Source organism: Scatophagus argus, chromosome 15 (assembly GCF_020382885.2).
Source record: "Scatophagus argus isolate fScaArg1 chromosome 15, fScaArg1.pri, whole genome shotgun sequence".
Taxonomy (NCBI): Eukaryota; Metazoa; Chordata; class Actinopteri; family Scatophagidae; genus Scatophagus; species Scatophagus argus.
In genome coordinates this window covers 14,823,293-14,845,719 of record NC_058507.1, presented here as the reverse complement: position 1 = coordinate 14,845,719, position 22,427 = coordinate 14,823,293, and the positions used below count along the sequence as shown (strand labels likewise).

Sequence of the window (22,427 nt, the reverse complement as noted above, 5' to 3'; positions counted from 1 at the left end):
ACCAGCCTCGTCCTTTCAAGCATGCGTGTGGTGGGAGGAGGTTGAGAATGGGTGATGTTGGCAATGTTGTTTTAACTTGTATATCACAAGAAGTTTATGTCAGACACCAGAGAGAAGATCTATGACTTGGGACAAACATTTAAGTAGATTCAGCCTTCCTCTTTTACTGGATGGTCTTCAGGAGATGAATAGGTCTTCAATGGTTGAATATTTTTACAAACTTAATCTTTCAAGGTAAATCCTGAAAACTTAACAAAATGACATTCTGTAACGCTTTACTGACTGTGAAATAAGATTTAATAATAAAAACTCATTCTGATTATGCAACAGCACTGATAATGTGCACAGTGGTAATGCAGCATGTAACTAGTTTTATATAAACAATTATGTCTTTCCACCTTTTCCAGCCATCACCTACACACCCAACTACAAGAAGACCCCTCCTCCAGTCCCGCCCCGCACCACCTCCAAACCCCTCATCTCCATCACGGCCCAGAGCAGTACTGAGTCCACCCAGGATGCCTACCATGAGGGGAGGCACCCACATGGTGGGGTGTGGGCCTCTGATGGTCTCAGCCTGGGGCTGAACCCAGGCAGGGCCCTCTATAACTCCACCGACAGCCTGGATAGCGCCAAGGCTGTGACCATAGCCATGGAGGCAGCCGGAGTCATGGCTGGAAAAAGACACCCGTCCACAGACAGCCACAGCTCAGTGCTCACCTGCGACAAGGCCATCCTGGTGTCCAAGGCTGAGGAGTACTTGAAGACGCCTCGATCCTCTATAGGGATACAGGTTTGTTTTGTTTCACAGAGGATCATAGGAGTGTTAAAATTCTTACAACTCACACATTTTCATTCAACACAGGAACAGTGCTGTGTTTAAAGCAGCTAAAAATAGCAAGAGTGAGTCATCTTACTGCAATCCATCAATTAAGATTCAACTCATGCTGGAGCAGGTTTGAGTGAATGGTAGTTCACTCCATGGTTCATTCACTCCCTCTCCCCTTACTGTATCTATTTCTCTGTCTCTCCAATCTCACAATCTTTATTCTCACCTCCTCCACCTCTGTCTTCTTTGCCTCCTCCTCCTCCTTTTTCTCTTTGTCTCAGACACCTCAGACTCTGCGTGACCATACCTTGGATTTGTCTGCCTCATTCTTTGACACTAGCTGAGGTTCTGGAGTTGTTGATCTCCAGCTGTAAGGTTGCAGGTCTTCTGCAGAACAAAGAGTGACGACTGCATAACAGCTTACACTGTCACCTCAGAGCCAGCAATAGTATTTTATCAGAACAGAATATCAAAGTCAGTGTGTGAATTTGGGAGTCATTGTCAGTATTTTCTCTTGCTCTGTGCATAGGGAGTAGTAATTTTGCACACCTGTATTTTTGGTTTGTATAATTCAACTTTCCACCTCTCTTTATCACTGTTTCCCTTCATCCACATTTACTTTCTTTCATTAATCATTTGCTTTTTGCTCTCTTTCCCACACATAAATCTATAGATTCGCACACTCACTCTGCTGACAGTCCAATTTGCTTAGTCCCGGACAAAGTTGAACTTGAAAACCTTTCAAATATTTGACAAAAAAACCCAGACATTAATTAATCTCTTTGTAGAGGAGTTTGAAAGTCATTGGGTGGTGTTCAAGTTTTTTTCCAAAAATAAGCCAAGCACATATGAAAGAGTGATGGCTGTTTTTTGCTGTAGTTGTCCATGTAATATTAAGAAAGTCCTTTGGCTGGATTTAAATTACACTGACGCCACTGACTGTCAGATGTTGCCATCGAGGAGTCAGCCAACGGGATAAATGATCCCATCAAAGTCAACTGATCCTGCTATACCAGCTGTGTTGTATCATATTCAAACTTATCTAGCAGCAAGTTTTGCCCCAACATTGTATTACACTGTAATGCGTAAAGGGGTGCAATTAAAAATAGCTTCTAACATATTAGTTCAAGCACCCCATTAAAGTGATCTACTTTAATCTATTCTGCATTCACTGTCTCAGAGCAAGCTGGCTACTGTCAGCTTTGTGCCGTAAGTGATTCATAAAAACATCATGTAAATAAGAAATGTGCTTTTACATTTCAAGTTTAACTAAGTGAAGAATTAAGAGAAACACAGTCAACATTAAATGTCTTCTGAAGAAACTTGAACTTTTGATAGGGTATACATATAACTAGAATTCTAACAGGGTTTTTACCCATGTGTGTAATAAGAAATAAAATCATTGCTTTACTCATTTGGCACAGTTTTGGTACAGAAAAACAGAAATGACCTCATCCAACTCTAAGGATATTTTCACACTTGGTTCCTTTCAGCCGTCCAAACAAACTCACAGTGATTAATCAGCATCTTTTGCGCAAATTAACTTAGTCCCCTCTGAAACAAACCGAAATGAGACCACCTCGGGAGATGGTCTCATTTCGGTTTGTTTCAAGTCAACGGAGCAATGTGCTCAACCTGTACATTGTGAACCAGCACTGCTCCAGGTTTACTTTGTCTTACTTCTTTGCCTGAATAGAAAGAGGACTAAGGTTTCATCAGAACTGAAGAGGACCAGAAAAAGAACTCAGCCCTCTTTCAATTGTGTGTGTGTGTGCGGCTGCCTGTCTTTGTGTGTCAGCCCTGTGATTGGCTCGCGATCAGTCCAGGGTGTATCCCACCTCTCACCTATAGCAGTCTAGAAAATGAATGGATTGATGAGTAAAGTATAGGTTTATTCACAGAAACAGAGGCATAGAAATTTTGGGGCAACTTTGCCTGGCAACAAGACTGTCCCAGGGACTCCATTTAGATGCAGTCCAACCCCTCAACGTCAACCCTCTACCAACCGGAAAGTCTGTTTGACTGGCAGAGCACAACATCAATATCATATTTGTGCATTACATGTTCACACTGAGGACACTGAGGTCATGACCGTGAGAGTGAATGTGTGGTTTTATCAGCCTGGTGGAGGATGATTTATATTTAAAACTTAGGTATTGTTTTTTTGCTTGTTTGTTTGTTTATAAATAATTTATATAATATATTTAAGTTAGTCTAATTTATAATCAACAAAAATAAATCAAAAAGTATAATTTATCAAATTCACACTAGAAGTGTATTCCCTGCATTACAGAAAAGGCACATTTCAACTTTCATGGTGGGTAATAAAATAGCAAAGCTTTAATTAACTGGGCCAAATTTGCCAGGAAGTTTTTCTTAAAATCAATATTTATTCTAGTACTAATCGTACTAGTGTAATCGAGTTTGTTGAGAGAGTTTCCTTGAGACAACTGCTTTGTTAAAAATTAACAAAATACAATAACATTTCTAGAATTAAAATTAGAAAATGTCGGAGACTTTCTTTGTGATGTGTGGATTGGGTGTGTGGAGAAGACCTCAACTCATGACTTCAGTAGGCCTAAAATACTGGCTAATACAGCACTCATACTGAGTGCAAACAAGTCACCTGGTGAATTTATCTGCTCCTTTATATAACTACAAGGCCATATTGCAGCCTGCCAGTTGTTAATTGCTAGGGTTGAGTGCCTGCTGTAACACCATTGTCATGAGATGATGACAATAATGTCTTGGGGCTTTGCACATATTGATTTATCAGTATTGCAGGCAGCATCAGTTACATGGATATTATATCATACGGCCAATCAGCCTGCTTCACCTACTACTGGAAGCATAATTACCCTGAATAAGCTTGTCTCTGTATTGATTTGCCATTTCCTTTTCAACACCCCTGTCTTAGTGGAGGTCAACATATCTTTAATCTTTGATCTTATGGATGTAGTGTTGTCTTCCTGTAGCTCTTCGGGACCACTTCATGGTCACCTTAAATAACCTTTTGCAACCATAAGGCTGAGACATGTTTGTGTTCTAAAGTACTGATTGGGTTATTTTAAAAAATAGTTTTAATTGGAGCCATAATGAGGTTACATGAAGAGGAAGTCAAAGCTTTTAACCTTAAACACAGTCAGTGGATGGGAAAAGTCGCCAGGTGGTGTTTGTGTGTTTTGGGTAAAAGGCTCGGAGGTTCAACTTTTCGCTGATGCTCACAGTTTCCACACCTGTGCTTTTGTGACTATGATTATCATTACCAGCACTATGTGTGTGCACATGACGTATCTCTATGTAGGTATAACAAAACATCTTCAGAGTAGATAAGCTTGTTGGACATTAATCTCACAGCCTCCTGAAGGTTTTGACTTCCTTTCATCCTCATCCATCACAGATGTGAAACTCATTCTCTTTTCATGAGGTTGACTTTGCTCTGCTTCTAACGCAAAGTAATGGAGGTCACCTCGGCAAGCTGCTCCACACTCATTTCCTCCCTGCTAACAGCTTCTCCTGAACAGCCTGACAGAAAACAAAATGGCTGTCCAAAAATGTCATTCCACAGCTTTAATACTGACCACTCTACACCAAAGGAAGGTCTGACATTTCCTCACAACAGAGGCACGCTTTATTTTGAACCAGTGCCTTTGACTCACTCTCATAGTCATTATTCTCCCTTGAGCTGAAGAATTCTGAATGTCAGATGCTTTAAAGGCCTCATCTGGATATTTCAGGATGGCTCTTGCAGTCATTTTTGGCGGAAAAGGCAGGCACAATATTCCTGATATTACAAGAACATAAACAGATTTGTCTTATAGCCTCACTAGCAGCTCTTTAAAGCTGTATTTAGGCCCAGCAGTGCTAACAACAGCAGATTGACATTCTCACAATGACAGTGCCAACATGCTGAAGTGTGGCATGTGCTTACCAACTTAGTTTAGCGTGTTAGCATGTTAACATTTGCAATTAGAACCAAACACATGCGAGCCGGGTGAGAATGTCAATAGTTAAACCAAAGTGTTACACAATCTGGCCTTTCTTTGCCATCAAACTTTTGATTTGCAGACTGTTTCTGGTATGGTCCCTGTGACAAAAAGGCTAAGTGGGCACTAAAGAAGAAATACTGAAATGACAAAAGACAAAGCAAGGCTTAGGACGGCAAAAGAAAGAAAAAGACTGTGACAGTAAGCCAGGAGGAAATTGCAAGAGGTAGACAAAGAGAGAAGTGAAAGGAAAAGAAATTAAACAAGGAAGAAATGAGCAATGGGAGAAACAAGGAGTAAGACAGAAAAGCACAGCAAAAATGGTGAGCACTGACAGGGATCCATAAAGCCAGTAAAACACAGGGCTCCAGGGAGTGGCGCAGGCAGTGATAAGGAGTCTGGGTGACTGGATCAGGATTGTAGCCATACAGGGGCAGACAGGATCATCATCAGTCATTCTTCCCTCCCTTCCCATAATATCCACTAATGTTGCCCTATCTGTCACTGTGTAACTATGGTCACACAGCTGTATACATGGCAGAGACCAGTCCGTAGTACCTCACTGTGTGTATTGCACACTTTTCTTGGGTATTTTGCCAGAGGCATGCAATACTTATGAAATGGCAAGTGAATAATTAAGCTGAATTTTTTTTTGGCCATTTGGGGGGCAACGCAATAAACTGCAAACACAACATTGCAACATTACTTCCAAAGTTCATTAGACTAACTTCATAGCAAAAAGTCATGTTTCGAACCAGTCAGTCAGTTTCTTTAGATTGTTAGTTAGCTCATCCTCATATTTCCAGCAGTCAGAGCAACAGTGTTGTATCAATGAAACAACACAGATGAGAAACACAAAACTGCTTCTGACTCATCAGTATGAAAAAAGAAACCAAGGCAATATCTCAAGAGTTATATTAACTTTGATATTATCAAAGGACAGGATGTGTCATTTGTGGTGAGAAGCTAGCTAAGGACAGAATGAAGCGGCACCAGGAGATTACGAGTAAAGATCAGCACAGTGGTTGTGTCAGAGCTTTATCACTACAAACAATGCCTGTGTTGGGAATGGATGCTGATAAGAGTGATGTGAGTAAGCCGAAACAGTAAAGTTACGCATTGTGAAACCGAAACAATGAGCTGAAAGACTTTTAACAGCAAAGTAAAGCTGTGGGCAACTGCGGAGTCAGGTGATAATTTTCTGTGTGTTTGTTATTACATGTGTGTGTGTTCCCAGTACGTTTCGTCATGTGATCCACTGTTCATAGAAAAGTATTGATTAATGCAGTTTTCACCTAATGGAGGTGGTCCTGTCTACTGGTGTGAAACAGTCTCATAATTATGTATATTAGCACAACAAAATACTCCATGCCTTTATTTTTGGTTTCCTGCATCTTTGATGAGATAAATCATATGGCCTGAATTATACAGAACACATGTGGTGCTCAGATGAGACTTTAGCCAGCATTGTGGCAGTTTAAAAAGCATATGAAATATTATTATTAACCAACCACAACAATTTAGGACTTTCAAGATATTACGTATAGTGCAATATAACATGCAGCACAAATTTCCTCATTTTTTTGATTAATTAATTTCTGTAGAAACCTAAAATCCTCTGCAGGAAACCTCTTCAGTCTTGTTGCCTTTGCAGGCTCCATAAATCATACAATGTTTACTTTCTGACAGGCCGTGTACAGCTAAGGTGCTCTGTCCAGTCCCAAACCAATAAACCCAGAAGCACTGGGGAATGTTAGCTCACATAATGAGGAGTACTTTTGGTTTGTATCATTTATTCGCATTAGGTGGAAGCAGCCACGGACTCTGAATCTGAAAGCAAAGGTTCACGGGAGTACCACTCTGTTGGGATCCAGGTGGAAGACAACAAGAAAGGGTGAGATAATAGTTCTTTGATTTTCGGCTCATTTGAAAACCTCAGTCTTTGATGTCCAGTGCTGTCACTATTATGAACAATAATTCCACTGTCTCTGCCTTTATTTGCTATCGTGGCCTATGGGTATAAATGTTTGTGTCCCTGCCCTGTCTTTCTATCCCAGACAAGGCAGGTTCAAACGTTCAAACAGTGTGACTGCAGCTGTGCAGGCTGACATGGAGTTGGAGGGCTTCCCCATCATGGAGGACAAGGGCCTGCAGTTTGGTGGGAGCTTCCAGCGTCACTCAGAGCCCAGCACACCCACCCAGTATGGGGCAGTGCGAACCGTGCGTACCCAAGGGCTCTTCAGCTACCGTGAGGATTACCGCACCCCTGCTGAACCCGCCAGCCCTAGAGAGACCACCAGCGAGACCACCTGGCAGCTGGAACCCCCCTCCCCACGGGAGAGCGCGGCCTCATCGGGCGAGTCGGGCAGGGCGTCCCCCTCACTGAGGAGGGATGGGAGCTGGTTCATGCAACTGCTCCACACAGATACCAAGAGGATTGAGGGCTGGTGTAAGGAGATGGAGGCAGAAGCTGAAGAGAATGACCTGTCAGAGGAAAGTAGGTGTTATGCTTAAAGCTTCACATATGCCTGATTGAAGTGGCTTTTGCGCAGGCTGACTGAAATATGGATTTTGCACTGAATTTACGGCACCGTGCTGTGTATGTTTCATTTGATATGCTGCGGGTGTGTTTCAGTCCTAGGCAAAATCAGAAGTGCAGTGGGAAGCGCTCAGCTGCTCATGTCTCAGAAATTCCAGCAATTCTACTGGCTGTGTCAGCAAAACCTGGTAAGAAACCAAAGACAGGGTGCAAGTGTGCCAGTGTGTGAGTGCTCAGACACCACAGCTTAGATAAACTGGTGTTATCAGGCTAAGCACTAGCTTAGCTAAGTTGTGATGAGGTGAGAATTAGGCCTTCTATGTCATCTGTACTGCATGATTACAGAAAATCTTGCTGTTCTTTAAAATCTTGTTCTTTAATAGGAGGAAATGTTATCAATTTATGTTTTATGTATGTCAATAACAAGAAGTTTACAGTTTTCATATTGAAATGTATAAATCATTTCTCTGTCTTGGTAGATCAACATTTTAGCATCTTCACAGCAGCACAGGGAAACTTAGCGTTCAGTCATGTGTCACAAATCCATGTTTTTTCTAAATGTATAAAACATCTGAACTTGAAGTGAATATGAGTATAATGCAATGGCACAGGGAACAAAGCAAAAGTGCTGCTGTGTGAAAACAGTTCTACGCCTCTTTATTTGTTTACACAACCTTTGTTTTCCAACCTCCATTCCACACTTAACGCTTTAGCCGGCACTAACAAACTGAATTAAAGCTCCCTGAATACCATTGATTGTGGAAAGTTACACCACTGCAAATCAATAATAACTATCCAGCACATTTATATGCGACCTGAACATTTTGAAATGAACATGAGTGTGAATGGGTGTGTTTTCAGTGATGCAACTAGTGAGCAGAAGAACAGAAGGCTGAGCCAAACCTGGGTTTAAACAGACTTAAATAGCCAGACACCAGTCGCTCTACTGCTCACACAGTGCAGGAACACACACAGTGTCAGGGATTTCTGCCTCATATTTTTCTTGTATGGCTCACAACTCATTTTATTGATCTGAGCCAACTACCCAATATTTCAAATGAAATTGGTGCAGAGTTATGAGAGATAGTGTTGCTTTTTTTTTCATTGTACAGCAAAAAATGCTTATGGGGGGAGGGTTTCATGAATATTAGATATAGTGACCGAAGTGAAACGCCTTGTCCCACTGAAGGACACTGTACTCTGCACATCTATTTATTTGCATATGGAACAATATTCACTTCACACTTTTCCTCATTTGTTAAATAAATGTCCACACATTAGAAGCTTGATTAGGTGTCTAATGAGCTTGCTTCTCTCTGCCTTACGGATCAACTTTCATAAAGCTTGACTGAAAAAAAAAAAAAAAAAAAAAAAAAAAAAAACAGTGTGTATGGACCACTTCTCTGGGAGGAGCTCCAGGATTAAAAGCACACACTGACACAGCCAAGGCTTAAAACTTACTGACTCCTCCTAAATCTGCCAGCTCTGGATATTTGAAGCCTTAAGACTTCTGAGACAGTTTGCAGAACATCATGAGTTCACGGGTCACAATAAAGCTGACGAAATGCTGAGGCACTCCCTCGGTAATTACAGATAACAGAAGTGAGTTCTGTTCCCAGCTTACTTTATTTGATGGATACCATGATATTTGAAATGTGGAGTAATTTAGATAAATTCTTTCTCTGTTCGAAGGAGAATTATACTAATCCCATAATACTATACAAATATCAAAGCACAATATCAAACACTTACACTCACTATTGGAATATGATGTAAATTTAGAGGATTTCAGTCATGCCATATGAGATTTCAAAAGAAAAAATAGCCATGAAATAAAAAGGTCTTGTGTAAACTCTAAACTTTGTACACAGTTTAATATACTGATTCACAATTTGGCTAAAATAATCTAATGATTTATAAGTAAAGATCTGAATAAAAGGTTTGCTTTTCATTCATAGTTTGAGCTTGTTTTCTATGATGCCATAACATTTTGCTTTTATATGAACAATGAAGACAGAAATGTAGCATTTCTGAGATTTATTTCTTGGTAAAACACCATAACGTGGCCACTCATAATGTCATACTGTAAAGCAGAAAGAACTGCGCTGAACCAAACAAGGCCACTATAATGCTGCACCAGAGTCGGATTTTCGATCGCATGTCTGTGCTCCAATTTTTATGGACTCATCACTCTCAACATTTACTGATTTAGTGTGTATGTATTGCAGTAATGAACCAGCTCATGGGTTTTCTTGTCAAGCATCTGTCTTCACTTCTATACACTTCTACAAGTCTGCAAGCAGAAAATTTTTGGCTTGTAATCCATGGGTTTGTGAAAAGGACTGAACTTACAGACCTAAAAATCTAACAGAAAGATTTGGGCTTATACATGTGAAATTAGCTCAAAAATCTATTATTAACATCAAGCACCAGCGCAGAATCTCATGACTAATTAAACTACAGGCCAGTGGCAGAGACAATGAGGCTCGCCTCAGTCAGATGTTTCTTTCATGTCAGGAATTAAGTGATGAAAAGGACTGAACTGACCAAGGCAGGTTTATTGTTACTGAGCTCATTAATGGATATAAGACAGGATTGGTCTCTATCACAAGTTGTTAGCCAAAATTCCCCAAACTGCTATTCATGCCTGTTTTGAGTATGATAAGGACATCTAGTGGATCTAAGATGGAGTACAATAAGTAGTCTGGGCATGACACTTTTGTAGGCATATGTATGTTCATGTTTAAGAGTGCTTATTACCTGGACTACAGGCATTTGACGAACAACCTGTCACCGCAAAGGTTAATGTTATCTTTGTTTTAACTCTCTCATCTGCATCAATCGAAGGACCCTAGTGCCATGCCACGGCCCACTTCTCAGGACCTGGCTGGGTTCTGGGACCTATTGCAGCTTTCCATTGACGATGTCACAATGAAGTTTGACCAGCTGCAGCAGATCAAGAACAACAGCTGGAGGCCCATAGACAGCCCTGAGAAGAAGGTACTGGATCAAGACAGCCTTCAGATATTAATGCATGGTTTTTTTGCATATATTTTGTAAAATTATTGTCATAAAACCAAAACCAACACCGAATTTGTACCTTTAACGATTATGTCTTCATCTTGAAGCCACCAGCTCCCGTACCAAAGAAGACTGCTCGACAGAGGAGCGTGATAACGAGAGAGAAATCCCTGGACCTCCCAGACAGGCACCGGCAGGAGGCCCGGCGGCGGCTCATGGCGGCCAAGCGGGCAGCCTCATTCCGGCAGAACTCAGCCTCGGAGCGAGCAGACAGCATTGAGATCTATATTCCCGAAGCTCAGACTAGACTTTGAGAGCGTAGGGTCCGGGGCCGACACATCTCCCTGCACCCATGTTCAAACGATTTTAAAACTAGCCTTTTTTCTAGACCGCTACTCTCTCTACTCCTCCTTTATCCATCTGTTGTCTGATCTCAATAGCCATCCTCAGTGCCCATCACCAACACCACTGATCTGTAGGATGTGCCAAGTCTCTTCTCCCATTGCCAGAATAAGTGTTAGCAGAAATGTCTGACGTGGGTCGGTTGGGTTCTTCCCTGGTGTGCTGGTGATCATGATACTCAGCCTACAAGCTCTCTCATCCAATGTCCTGGATGGGTATGTCTGTAGTTTTTTCTGCATTTGCAAAGTGCCATTTAAAAAGTGCAGCTTTGAAAACCTACCAGCAACCAGGCCTTTGAGCTAAAAAGAGTAAATGAGAGAAATTCTGTTTATTTCAAGTTCTTCAAAAATGGTCAAAGTTAGGTAATCTTCAGTATTTTTCAGTAATTTGATGTAACATTATGAATATAATTTTTGTTTCTCTGCTCTTTTTTTGGGGTGGGGGTGGGGTAAATGTTAATTACAAGTTAAATATCACAAAATTGTTGTAAGTTTAAAACTTTGAAAAGTGCCAATGCTTGAAATACCTCAACTATGTGCATGTGGCACTGATCACCCATTCAAGGTTATTCAGGCAACCCTTATAAGCTCTGGACTGGTCAGTGTTGAAAAATGCAGCTTTCTATCCAATCTGGTTGTAGTCAAACTTTTTTCTCGGTCTGGATTGGTGGAAGAATGACACCTGTCAGCTCATTAACATGCACATTTTCAAACAAGTTTCCTATATATCTCATGTTCCTGTTGCCAACTTTCAGATATTGACATTTACTTGATGCTGAAAACATGCAAGTGTTGTGCCAACATTTCATTATGTCAGTGCAGTAGAAAAAAAACTATGAAGGTTTGTGTAACTCCTTAGATCAAAATGTGTAGACAAATGCACTTATGCACTTATAACAATTCTCTATTTCCAAGGGAAATGTACATACCCAAGTTCACAATAGTACTGTTGTATTTTTGAATTGTGAGCAGGAAAAATATTCATTGTGTGTATTTTTTTTCCTCTCATGTTCACTGCTTCCCTGCCCTCTCTATTGCTTTTTGTTGCATACAGTACATACAGCAGCTTGATCCCCCATACAAAATCATACTGCTGTGTTTTCATCTAATGTACTTCTCTCAGGCCCTTTCAAGTGGCGCCCTCAGCTATAGTTAATGAGGAGTGATAGAAAAACTGCCACAACAAAAACAAAATATCTGCATACTAGTTTCTTTAATCCAAGGAATGGTTTCTAATCTTCATATTTCTCGAAAGGATCCGTGTTGCTAAAAGTTTCCTGAAGCAGTATCACTCCAGCTGCATGCACTCCCTCTAGGAAAGGCTGGGAAATAATTAAACAAAATTGGGGCAAAGGCATTCCAGGGGGATGCAAGCAGCAAGTCCCCAAATAACTAAAACTTTACAAGTCTCCTGTTGAAAGGAAATACATGCAGAATATAATATAACCGTCTGTAGCTATGTGGAAAACTTGATATTTTGTCACAACATGACAGTAAGCTCGATATTATCCTTTACCTTTGATTCCCATCACAATATTGAGATGTACCAATTGCACCAGCTCTTCATATCTTATATATATAACTTATATATCATATAAGTTATTAGAAGGCTGAGTGGAGATTTCCACATCAAAAAAATAAAAGTGACCTGTCCACACAAACACATGTAACTGTCAGGTGTAAATGTTAACAAGCTAACTGAATCAAGCAGCAGAACCGTTAGCTTGTTAATATGGTCCCATTTAGATTGAGAAGTAAAAGTTCAATTTCAAATGAAATATTGTTACCATATCTCACCTGACCCTTGATCAAAATGTCTTACAATGATGTAAACTGTAACGATTTTAATTTTACACAACACACCTGAAATTACACAATAGTATGCTAAGTCTGAGTCTGAGTCAGTCAAATTACCATAATTAATATTTTCAACTCTTTTCTAAACCATATGCCAACTCTGAAACACATTTTCTCATTTAAATTACTAAATACTTACCAGCCTAAGACATTTTTTATGGTGCAATTGAACCCAATTTATTACATAAATCTCTTATTTGAAGCTAGCTAGTAGCGTATACAAAGAATAGCTGGTGCGACACAAACACATAGTACTTCATTATATGACATGTAAAATTTATAAATATGGCTAAGTGTCTCCAGTGGTCATAGAACTTACTTCCAGGTGGTTATAAGTAAGTCACTCATAAAGGTAAACTCATCTTGAGCAATTAAGCTAAAATTCTGCTGCTCTTTATTATCAAACTTTGGTGCCAGTAACTTGAACATCAGTAACCATTGTATTGCCAGACTTATTCAAATCACTGATGGTAAAAACTTTGGATAATCAGCCAACTAAATGGTGCTGTTTTTTATTTAATAAATACAGTACTAGACAAACAATGCAACGCAGTATGCTGTCAGCTGATCATCACTTTAAAAATATTTTTATGTATTAGAAATCTTTGATTGAAGGATTGTGCCTGCATTATGGGTAGGACCAGGGAGATTTATCATATAGCAGTAACAAGAAATTAGGCTTAATTTTGCTGGATTTGATTGTGTTTTGTTGTGTGTGTGTGTGTGTGTGTGTGTGTGTGTGCATGTATCTTGTTTTTGTAATGGAATGCTGACATATTCAGAAAAGAGCAGGTGGCTCTGGGGTCGGTGTGGCTTCATGTCACTGTTCCTGCCCGCCTTTGGCCTGACCTTCACCTCTATCTCATACAAATGCAAGCAAGCACACAGACACACATTTTCCCTTTGTCATCAGCACTCTGTTGAAGCATATTTAACCCTCGTATTGTCTTCCCGTCAACCAAACAACTTTCGTCCTCTTGGGATGATACTGACCCATTCTGATTTAGCTGGTTATAAAGTATGAAATATGTAGTTATTCCCCAATGCTGTGTAGCACCATGTTAGTTGACTTCATTCAACCTCATCACCACCAATTGGACAATTCTTTTTGGCATTGCTAATCAATAGACCTCATTTATATAAATCTATTCATGGATTCATGGAGAAGGACAGACTTATATATGACAGAATTTGGTCAGGATAGTGTTTTGAAACCATTTCAGTTTTTTTCATGGTAGTAAATAATGACACCTGCTGTTCTCCTGGGTCAAAAAAGAGCCGGTCTGGTTTGACTTAAGAATAAAACATCAAGCGAGTGAGTGCTTGATGTTTTAAAATATAATTATCATCCAGTTCTAATAAAAAAGCACAAATTCTGAATTATTTTGACTTTAGTTTAGATCAGAGGAATATGTGTTCATGGATTCTGACAGGTTGGTATATTTCAAAATTTATTGAAGATACTGTTTTGAAACTATTTCTTTTTTTCTTTTTCTTTTTTTTTTAAATGGCAGCACATAATGACATCCTGTTGTCCTCCTGGGTCAAAACTGATCCAGTCTGGTTTGACTGTTTATAAAGCATAAAGTATCACTCTGTTCTGTGTTACACATTTTTATCCATTTTAACTATTGTAACTCATTACCACAAATTATTTTGCACTTCTTTATAGAATTTATAGTAAACAGGCTCCATTTACATGAAATTATGCCATGGTTTTGAGTCAAATATGCATAACCTTGTTGAAGTTGTTGACCCCCCCCCCTCTTGTTCCGGTTGTAGTCCAGGATAATTTGGGACTTTTTGTCTTCCCTGGAGCTTACAGCAGTATCCTGATGAAGAATGCTCATCAGAAGCATACTTCTTTTTTGGGTGACAATAGGACACAAGAGCATGTGTCTCAGTGAACTTTGATGAATACCGAGCCCTGGCTCTTGTCAGCAGCAATGCAGGAGGAATCTCAGGTTTGTTTTCCCTGGCCGTTCCCACCATAGTGAGCTTTTTCTTCAGCAACTCCTGGCCAAGGGCATATGATGTGAAAAAGCTGTCACATGTGATGGGTTGTCCTTGGAGATCTTATGTCATGTCAAGTACCACACATTTGCCCTGATCTCCTTTTGGCTGTCCATCAGCTGGTTTGCTGGGGTATATTTGCATTTTTCAGGCATAGCTGGTCCTGGCATTGCATGCAGCCCGTATTTTTATACCATACTTTCCAGGTTTGCTCGGCATTTACTTTCTGAAGGCAGAGTGACCCACGAAGGAGACCATGTGCCCATCCACAGTCACATCAGGGCCCAGATTGTTCATCAGCCACCCACTTGTCCCATGCTTCTCAAAAGGCAGCAAGATTATCTTATTCACAGCGTGCTGGTCTTGAATCTTGATCATCAAATCTAATAAATCTTGAAATGATATGGAACATCTTGAGTGGCATAGTTGCATGAAAGATTGCCCTGCTAAACGGGGCATGCCATAAACTAGCTGTAGCTTCCCTACTGCCTCTTTATACACCAACAAGAATGAACAGACCCAGGTATGTCTGCAGATCCATTCGATCCATTTCGGTCCACTTTTTGCTATATCTGTCACCCCTTCTTGTTTGTTATGTCCAGAACCATCTTTTCAATTAGCTCTGACAGAAACAACTGAAAAGTGGACTTTGTGTCATCAGCACAGGACAGTGCATATCTCGTTTGATGTTGGACGCTCCACTCTCTCTCTGCTCCCAACATACTTCCCTTGTCACTGGGAGGGATGGACGACCAGAGCAAATTTCCATCTTTTGAGTGGAAATGATCTTCAAGTTCAGTAAGGTCCTCTTCTTCAATTGAATCATGAGCCTCATTATTTTCAGTGTTCTCCTCTTTTTCTGACACTTCTTCCTTTTCTTCAGATTCCTTCTGGTCACTCTCCTCCCCCTCCACAGAATCCTTCCATGTGATTTTCAAACAATTACACGAAAACCTTATTTCTAATATAAAACATCTGAAAGTGGGTCAAATTTGACCTGAGGACAACAGGAAGGTTAAGTAGCGTGACATGTAATTTATTATATTTTTTAGTCATACATTCTTGTAGCAGAGACAATACATTTCAGAGAGCTAAGAAGTATTCAACAGATCACCAAGTATCCAAAGTCAGCATTGCAAACATGCAATACCATACTGCAGTTACAGACTGAGCTTTAAATAGCCCTCGACTGAGTGTCACATTACATGTTTTGGGGGGGTTTTGTGCACACTCGTCTGTAATTTTGCTTCTTTTATTTTTTCATTGCAGAGGCAGGGACCTTTAAGAGTATGACAGTGGGTTTCTGGAAAGCATCTGGGTGTGTGATGCCAGGCAGTTGGCAGAGCAGAGACGTTCCCCTGCTGTTGCCACAGTGGCAGGCAGACAGGAAAGAGATAGACTCGGCCTGACATATGCTGGCTTAGAGGAGAGGAGAGCTCCGCACTGAGCCCCAAACTGCTGGTGCTGTATGCTGTTGTGTAGCTGGAAGGCTCTTCTGTGAGGATCGCTAGGCGCTGTGCTGGGTATTTTTCAGCCTGCCTTTGACTAAGTAAAGCAGCTTATGTAAGATTTCGGGTCCTTGGTGAGATCAAGCAAACAGCCTCCAAGGCCCTTCAAAGCTTGTGTTGATAAATGTATTGCTGAATAGTGGCCCATACTGTAGAAGCATCAGCACCACACGTATTTCTATCAGTCTGTACCAGGCTAGTTTCACTGAAGGCTGTCACTGAAAATAACACAGGAGTTTCTTGATTATGCAAACTGATCAGGGCTGTGAAAACAAGTGTAACCACCGCCTTGGTTCAGTTTAAAGTATATCTCTCGTTCCTCCAAGAGGCGTTCATATGATTGCAATGAGACTGTTTTTCAAGTTAAACCACAAGTGAACCATTTTAAGTGGAATCAGTTTCGGAAGTTATAAAAGAGTATAAAATGTTGAAAGGGATTTGTGCAACACAGAAACAGATTTTAGCACATTTATAGCTGCAAATAGAACTGAACTGAGCTTACAGAAATCATGCATTTTGGTGGAGAACCATAGCTTTTTGGAACAAAAGAATATCATCTTGGTTCTATCTCAGAGTAATTTTCTTAACTATAAAAAAAAAAGATCTCTGTAACTGTAATTCTCTGCTCCAAATAGGTACGAACACACTCTGAGATGAACGGCTGTGAGGCACTCTATACAGAGTGATCTGTCCTTGTTGAAACTTACTTCAGATGTTTTGTTATGCTGTTATGCACATGATACTGTGAGCAATGATGGATTCCTCGCTTGTCAGAAAGACACTGTGATGATTATTCATTGAAAATATGGTAATTTAAGTCACCCACCAAAACTCTGTGCAAACCCGAAGGGCAGAAAATTACACCAGTGTCAAATTAAATGTCATGAGGGCAGCAGTTAACTACAAGTGCCATCTTTCTGACTTATCCTGCATACTGTAAAATTATTACAATCCTTCATCAACTTCATGTAAGCAAACCCTTTGCCTACCTTTTTCCAGTCATAAATTTCAGCTCACGTGTCGACATCTGTGGCCTCACTTCTGGTATGACTGTCTATCTGCTTTTAACTCTAGAACCCACGATGTGAAATATTTCAAGGGGACTTTTTCGTAACCATGCTGTGGAAAGAGTGTCCGTATCACTGAGATGGACTGATACAACACTTCCTAGAACTTGGAATGTGAAACCACTCTATAATTACCAGATAAAATGAAAAAAGTAGTTGTTTAGCTAAAACTATTTTCATCTCTTGTATATCATATCTATAGTGAGGATGAATATAATGCCAAATATTCATTATTTGTAAAGAAATATATATATAGATATATAAATATATAATATATGCTTCATTGAAACAACTATTTTCTGCATTTGCTCATGTTTTGTTGTCATTTTTACTTTGTTATGATTATTTTATAAGCTGATATGATGGCATGCAAAATACTGATTCTGAATGTAGGCTTATTTATTTATTTTTTGTTAAGAATTATGACACTGTCCCACTGATATGTATTTATTTAAGTCAATCACATATGCTTTTTCAGTGTGTGTTATTTAAGTGTAAGTCAGGTTATTTTTCTATTATTTGGGCATTTTGGAAAAACGTATGCATTTTCCTCCTTTCTTTCCTAGCTGAGCTATTGAAAGATTTTGCCTCTTTGAATAGTTTGATCATTGCTGAGGTCATCCAGTGTAAATAATTCTGCAATTAAATTTTTGGAGAAAAACTTCAGAAAAGTTTGTCTGTTTCATGCCTGGTTATGCTGAAAATTCAAACTGTAAACTTATATACACAATACAATACAATGCAACAATACATGTTCACTACCGTGTCAATGCAGTAAAATATTAATATTAGTAAAATGAACTGATGTAAAATTCCTTAAAGATTTTATTTCATATTGATATTGGCAAATACCAAATGACATACAGCTATTCAATGGTTCTCCTTATAAATACAGTAATGCCGATGATAGTATTTAGCTCAATATAAAAAAAATCTCAATGAATTTAAGAGTTCTTGACATTTCATAAATTTTATATCTGTATGCAGGCTACAAGCCAAAAATAATGATGAGACAAAATAATGATGGAGAGGTAAGTGAGTCTCAACAGCACCATGGCTAGAATATGATCTCACTTAATATAAGACTATAACTATCACATAGTATTTAGGATTATGTTTCGTAGAGCCAACACAGTCACCTTAGCTTGTGATTCCTTCAAAACAAACAAAATATTGAAAATATTTGTAATTTTCATAAAAACATTCATTTCAATCCAGATTTCCTTTCAGTTCCTCTGTTTGCATGTCCTGTTATTATTAAATACCTGTTTTCAGAATAAAATCCACTAGAAGAGCCTTAATATGTGTTAATATGATGATTGCTACAATATATCAGGACAGTTTTTAATATTTAAATCAGTGAAGGTTCTAAATTCTTAGTCTTGAAGACCCTGCACACTGCTGTTATCAATTACTCTCGCTGATTAGACCTCTTCTCAGTCTTAAGATGGGCAGAGCTATGCTGGGAACTGCAAAAGGTCACCAAACACCACGTTTTAGTAAGAATGATAGGGATGAAATTGATAGGAAAAAAATAGGCGCAATCTGCACAATGAAATGTACAAGCTCCCAAAAATTTTTATTAATGCAATGTTTTAACCTACAAGGTCTTATTCAGCCAAACAAAGAAGTGCAATTTGTCCGTCCCTTGAAAACTCAGAGGAGAATCAGGAAGATGTCCATCCTTCAGAAGTGGGTTAAAAAAAAAAGTATTCTTATTTTATCCTTTTTCTGTCAGTTAAACGCCTGCTTGGTTATTAATGTTCTTCTAGTTAATGTCTTTTTTTAAAAAAAATTACCCATTCAGCAGCCATTCATTACCAAGAATTAGGTAATTTCTATGAAAAACCTTGCAGAACTCAACTTCAATCCCTCACCTCTCCCCATACAAGGAAAGATCACCCCCTGCTGGATGAAGAAAGAAATACATGGGTTGTCAGTAAATAGATACAATTGGATTTTACAACCTTCTTCTGTGACCAAGAAAAAAGAGGAATTCATTTTTACTAAGACCATATTTATTGCTGTGATTACAAAGTAGTTCCTCGAATACAACTGCTGTCTCTCTGTCATTTCCATAAAATTAAATGATGACACATTTATGACACTAAATTAGTATCACATCTATTAAAAACATATCTTCATTTTCTATTGCCTTTACATTATAGTAGCCATTTATGACCATGTTTTTGCAATATGGAGGTGAATGCTGCAACTTTTGCTCTATGTGAAACACAAGAATCATTTTCTTATACCATACATGTCCCCTCAGTGCAAAACAGATTCATCAATATGTTTGGGGTAGGTCTACAACCCTGTCTAGAATTTGCATTAAATTTGTGTTCCTTATTTTGTATGTGGGTATATTCGTAATTATTATAATAGTCTGGCTAAAACGCACAAAGCTAGCGATCTAGGAAGTAAACAATAGCATCGAGTGCTACGTCTGATCAGAGCAGAGTTGACCAATGGGATGAACGGAAGTTTAAAGTGGGCGTCACTTCCTGTTTGGGGGTGTCATATGACCAAATTGAAGTCGGGTGATGTGAAAATTCTTGTTGTAGTCTGTGCTATAAGCGCCAGTACATCGTGTTCAGTGGAAACCCTTGTGTAAGGTATGTATGAGGCTAGCAACTCTTTAGGAAGTAAAGGCGTGTAGACTTACTGGTATTTTGTTAGCTTGTCGGCCTCATCTGATGTCGTCTTGTTTTGTTTTTTTTTTGTGCTAACTAACACAGTTGCTGTATGTTGAGGTTCATTATACGGTTGACCTTTTGTTTGGCTTAAATTGATACAATTATACTTTTTTTTTTCATTTTTGTGTCTAACTGGTTACCTTGTTTTTATAGAGTTTTGCAGGAAATGTTAGCTCATCACGACTCAAGGTCCGTTAAGCCACACGAGTTGATGAATGTCGTTTATGTTGAACGGATAGCATTTTCAGAGTCGAGCGTGTAACTGATTTGAGCCTGGTTGCTTCTGTCGCTTGTTGATTTGGGCATTTATGATTCGTGTTTGGTGGGTAACGTGCTGTGTGTCTTTCCTTCAGCACCTTTTAGGTGACTCACGATGCATCTACCAGGCTCTGCTTACATCCCCACCTGCAGCTAAGACTCCTCTCAGCTGCACTTCATACACCATGGATCTGGACCAGCAGACCACCCCTCTTCCCCAACCCAGTGCTAAATACTTTTCATGGGACTACCGCCTCCAGCTTGTCGGCCTGGGCTTTGCCTTCTATGCAACAGTATTCCTCCTGTCCCACCTCCTTTCTGCAGTTCTGTCCCGCACATATAACTCCCTGTTAGCTAAGGAGAAGGTTTTCTGGAACCTTGCAGTGACTCGGGCAGTATTTGGTGTCCAGAGTATTGTAGCCGGCCTACGGGCCCTGACAGAGGAATCAGTGTTAACTAGAGACAAAGTCAGGGGACAAGAAGACTGGTCATGGTTCAATGTCCTCACAGCCACAGGATTCTTTGTATTTGAGAATTTAGCACTTCATGCCTCCAATGTGGTATTTCGCTCATTTGACTTCCCACTAGCGATACACCATTTCTTCGCCCTGTCGGGATATGCTGGTGCAGTGGTATGGGATTCCCTGGGTCACTTTCTGCCTATGGTCACGCTGCTGCTGGAGATGAGCACACCATTCACCTGTATATCCTGGATTTTACTGAAGGTACGGGCTTATTGTATTTCTTTCCTAAGCTGCCTATCATTACTTTACTTATCTTACTCGTAGTTTGTTTTTTGTCATTATATTTGAGCTGTACTTCCATTTACCAATTTGCTGTACTGCTGTTGCTGCTGGTTGATAATACTTTTCTGACAGATTCTTGTGAGCCACTGTAGAAATGACTGAAAGTGTCACCAATTTTCAGTTCCTCTTTGGTCTTGTGCACTGTGTGATTGTCAACTGATAAAGTTTGCATTCATAGAAAAAGGAAGTTCTTTAAAAAGAAAAAAGATTGAGTCAGTACCTAAACTTTCTCTTGTCCTCCTACCCAGAGTTTTGACTTGAGTACACACAAGTCACAAGGATGTGAATGTGATGCCAAAGTCATATAAAAAGCCAAAAAATTGTGTCTCAGACTTGAGCATCATTTTTCTTCCTCTCTGACAGGCTGGCTGGGCACGCACCCTGTTTTGGAAAGCCAACCAGTGGGTGATGATCCACACATTTCACTGCCGCATGGTGCTCACCTACTACATGTGGTGGATAACTTTAACCCACTGGGGAGAGCTCAGCGCTCATGTGGCCCTGCCCCAACTTGTACTCTTCTTCACTGGCCTCGCACTGCTCACGTTTATTATCAACCCCATCTGGACGCACAAGAAGACCATGCAGCTGCTCAATCCAGTGGACTGGAACTTTGGCAACAAGCCGGCACCTCTAAATGGTGACATGCAGGGTCAGTCTGAGGTTTCTGTTAAACCGCACACCAGCTAAGGGGTAACAAGGAGGTCGTTTCTTGTCTCAATGGTGCCGTGGGTTTTTTTTTTTTTTTTTTTTACTATATATGTGAAGTCATTTTGAGAGAGATGATAGTAAGATGAAGTTTTTAAGGTTTATTTTAAGGCTTATTTTACACAGAATATAAGTGAACTGTGCTCTTCCAAAAAAAAAAAAAAAAAAAAAAAAAGTCCTAAAAGGTGAATCCTGACTATGTGGTCCTGTCTTGATAAAGTTTGCAACACTGTCTTGCTTCAGGCTTGACTTTGAGCCGTTTTGGTTTATTTTTTTGGGAAGAATGTTCATTTTCCTTCCGGTTAGCATAGCTTTTAATGTGTAGCTGTGGTTGTGCAGGGCAGTGGAGTGGGACTCTGCTTGGTTTCTTCGCCTTCAGGATGCTGAGTTCTGAAATATCCACTTTACCGGTCATATGATTGCTTCATTTATTCATTACAGGAAAAATTCACGAGACAGCACTTCTTACAAGAGCAATTCAGCAGTACAAAACAATATTTTGCAACCTTGTTTATCAGGAAAAACCATCAGCTTATATGGTTAATTCCTTGGATTTCTTTCATTAATTTAAAAGACATAAGCAGAGTAACTTGTTATGCGTCTGAGGATACAACAGGAGGAAGACAGGAGAGCTCATATTCTTTTTCAATAGTCCTCAAACATTCAGTAGTCTCTGTTATATGTGGCTCCATTGGTGTTGCACAACAGAAGTTGTTCAGCACTGATTGAGTAGTGTAG

The 22,427-nt window shown here is 39.7% G+C and overlaps 2 protein-coding genes across 5 annotated transcripts in view; both read left to right on the top strand.

The window, feature by feature from the left end:
- dlgap2a (discs, large (Drosophila) homolog-associated protein 2a) overlaps positions 1-15,555 on the top strand; it is a 150,821-nt gene extending 135,266 nt beyond the window's left edge. For 3 of the 4 annotated variants that reach the window (XR_006845362.1, XR_006845361.1, XR_006845360.1), the window contains 7 exons: positions 408-793; positions 6,621-6,709; positions 6,873-7,312; positions 7,451-7,542; positions 10,202-10,354; positions 10,483-12,884; positions 12,986-15,555. Coding sequence is in view for 1 of the 4 variants with exons in the window: in XM_046412424.1 (XP_046268380.1) it covers positions 408-793; positions 6,621-6,709; positions 6,873-7,312; positions 7,451-7,542; positions 10,202-10,354; positions 10,483-10,689 (1,367 nt within the window). In the remaining 3 variants the exon portion in view is untranslated. Of the gene's footprint in view, positions 1-407; positions 794-6,620; positions 6,710-6,872; positions 7,313-7,450; positions 7,543-10,201; positions 10,355-10,482 lie in introns of all 4 variants that reach the window. The other variant, XM_046412424.1, reaches the window with a different exon arrangement.
- A 4,125-nt stretch (positions 15,556-19,680) lies between these two features.
- cln8 (CLN8 transmembrane ER and ERGIC protein) lies at positions 19,681-22,427 on the top strand. The gene is made up of 3 exons (XM_046412222.1): positions 19,681-19,836; positions 20,271-20,900; positions 21,345-22,427. Exons 2-3 carry the CDS (start codon positions 20,361-20,363, stop codon positions 21,669-21,671), a joined length of 867 nt encoding a protein of 288 aa, XP_046268178.1. The 5' UTR covers positions 19,681-19,836; positions 20,271-20,360; the 3' UTR covers positions 21,672-22,427.

Excerpts from the sequence above, each read along its gene's own strand:
- cln8 (XM_046412222.1), top strand. The coding sequence starts at position 20,361 with ATGGATCTGGACCAGCAGACCACCCCTCTTCCCCAACCCAGTGCTAAA. Across the intron at positions 20,901-21,344 it reads TATCCTGGATTTTACTGAAG|GCTGGCTGGGCACGCACCCT; the intron begins GTACGGGCTTAT and ends CCTCTCTGACAG.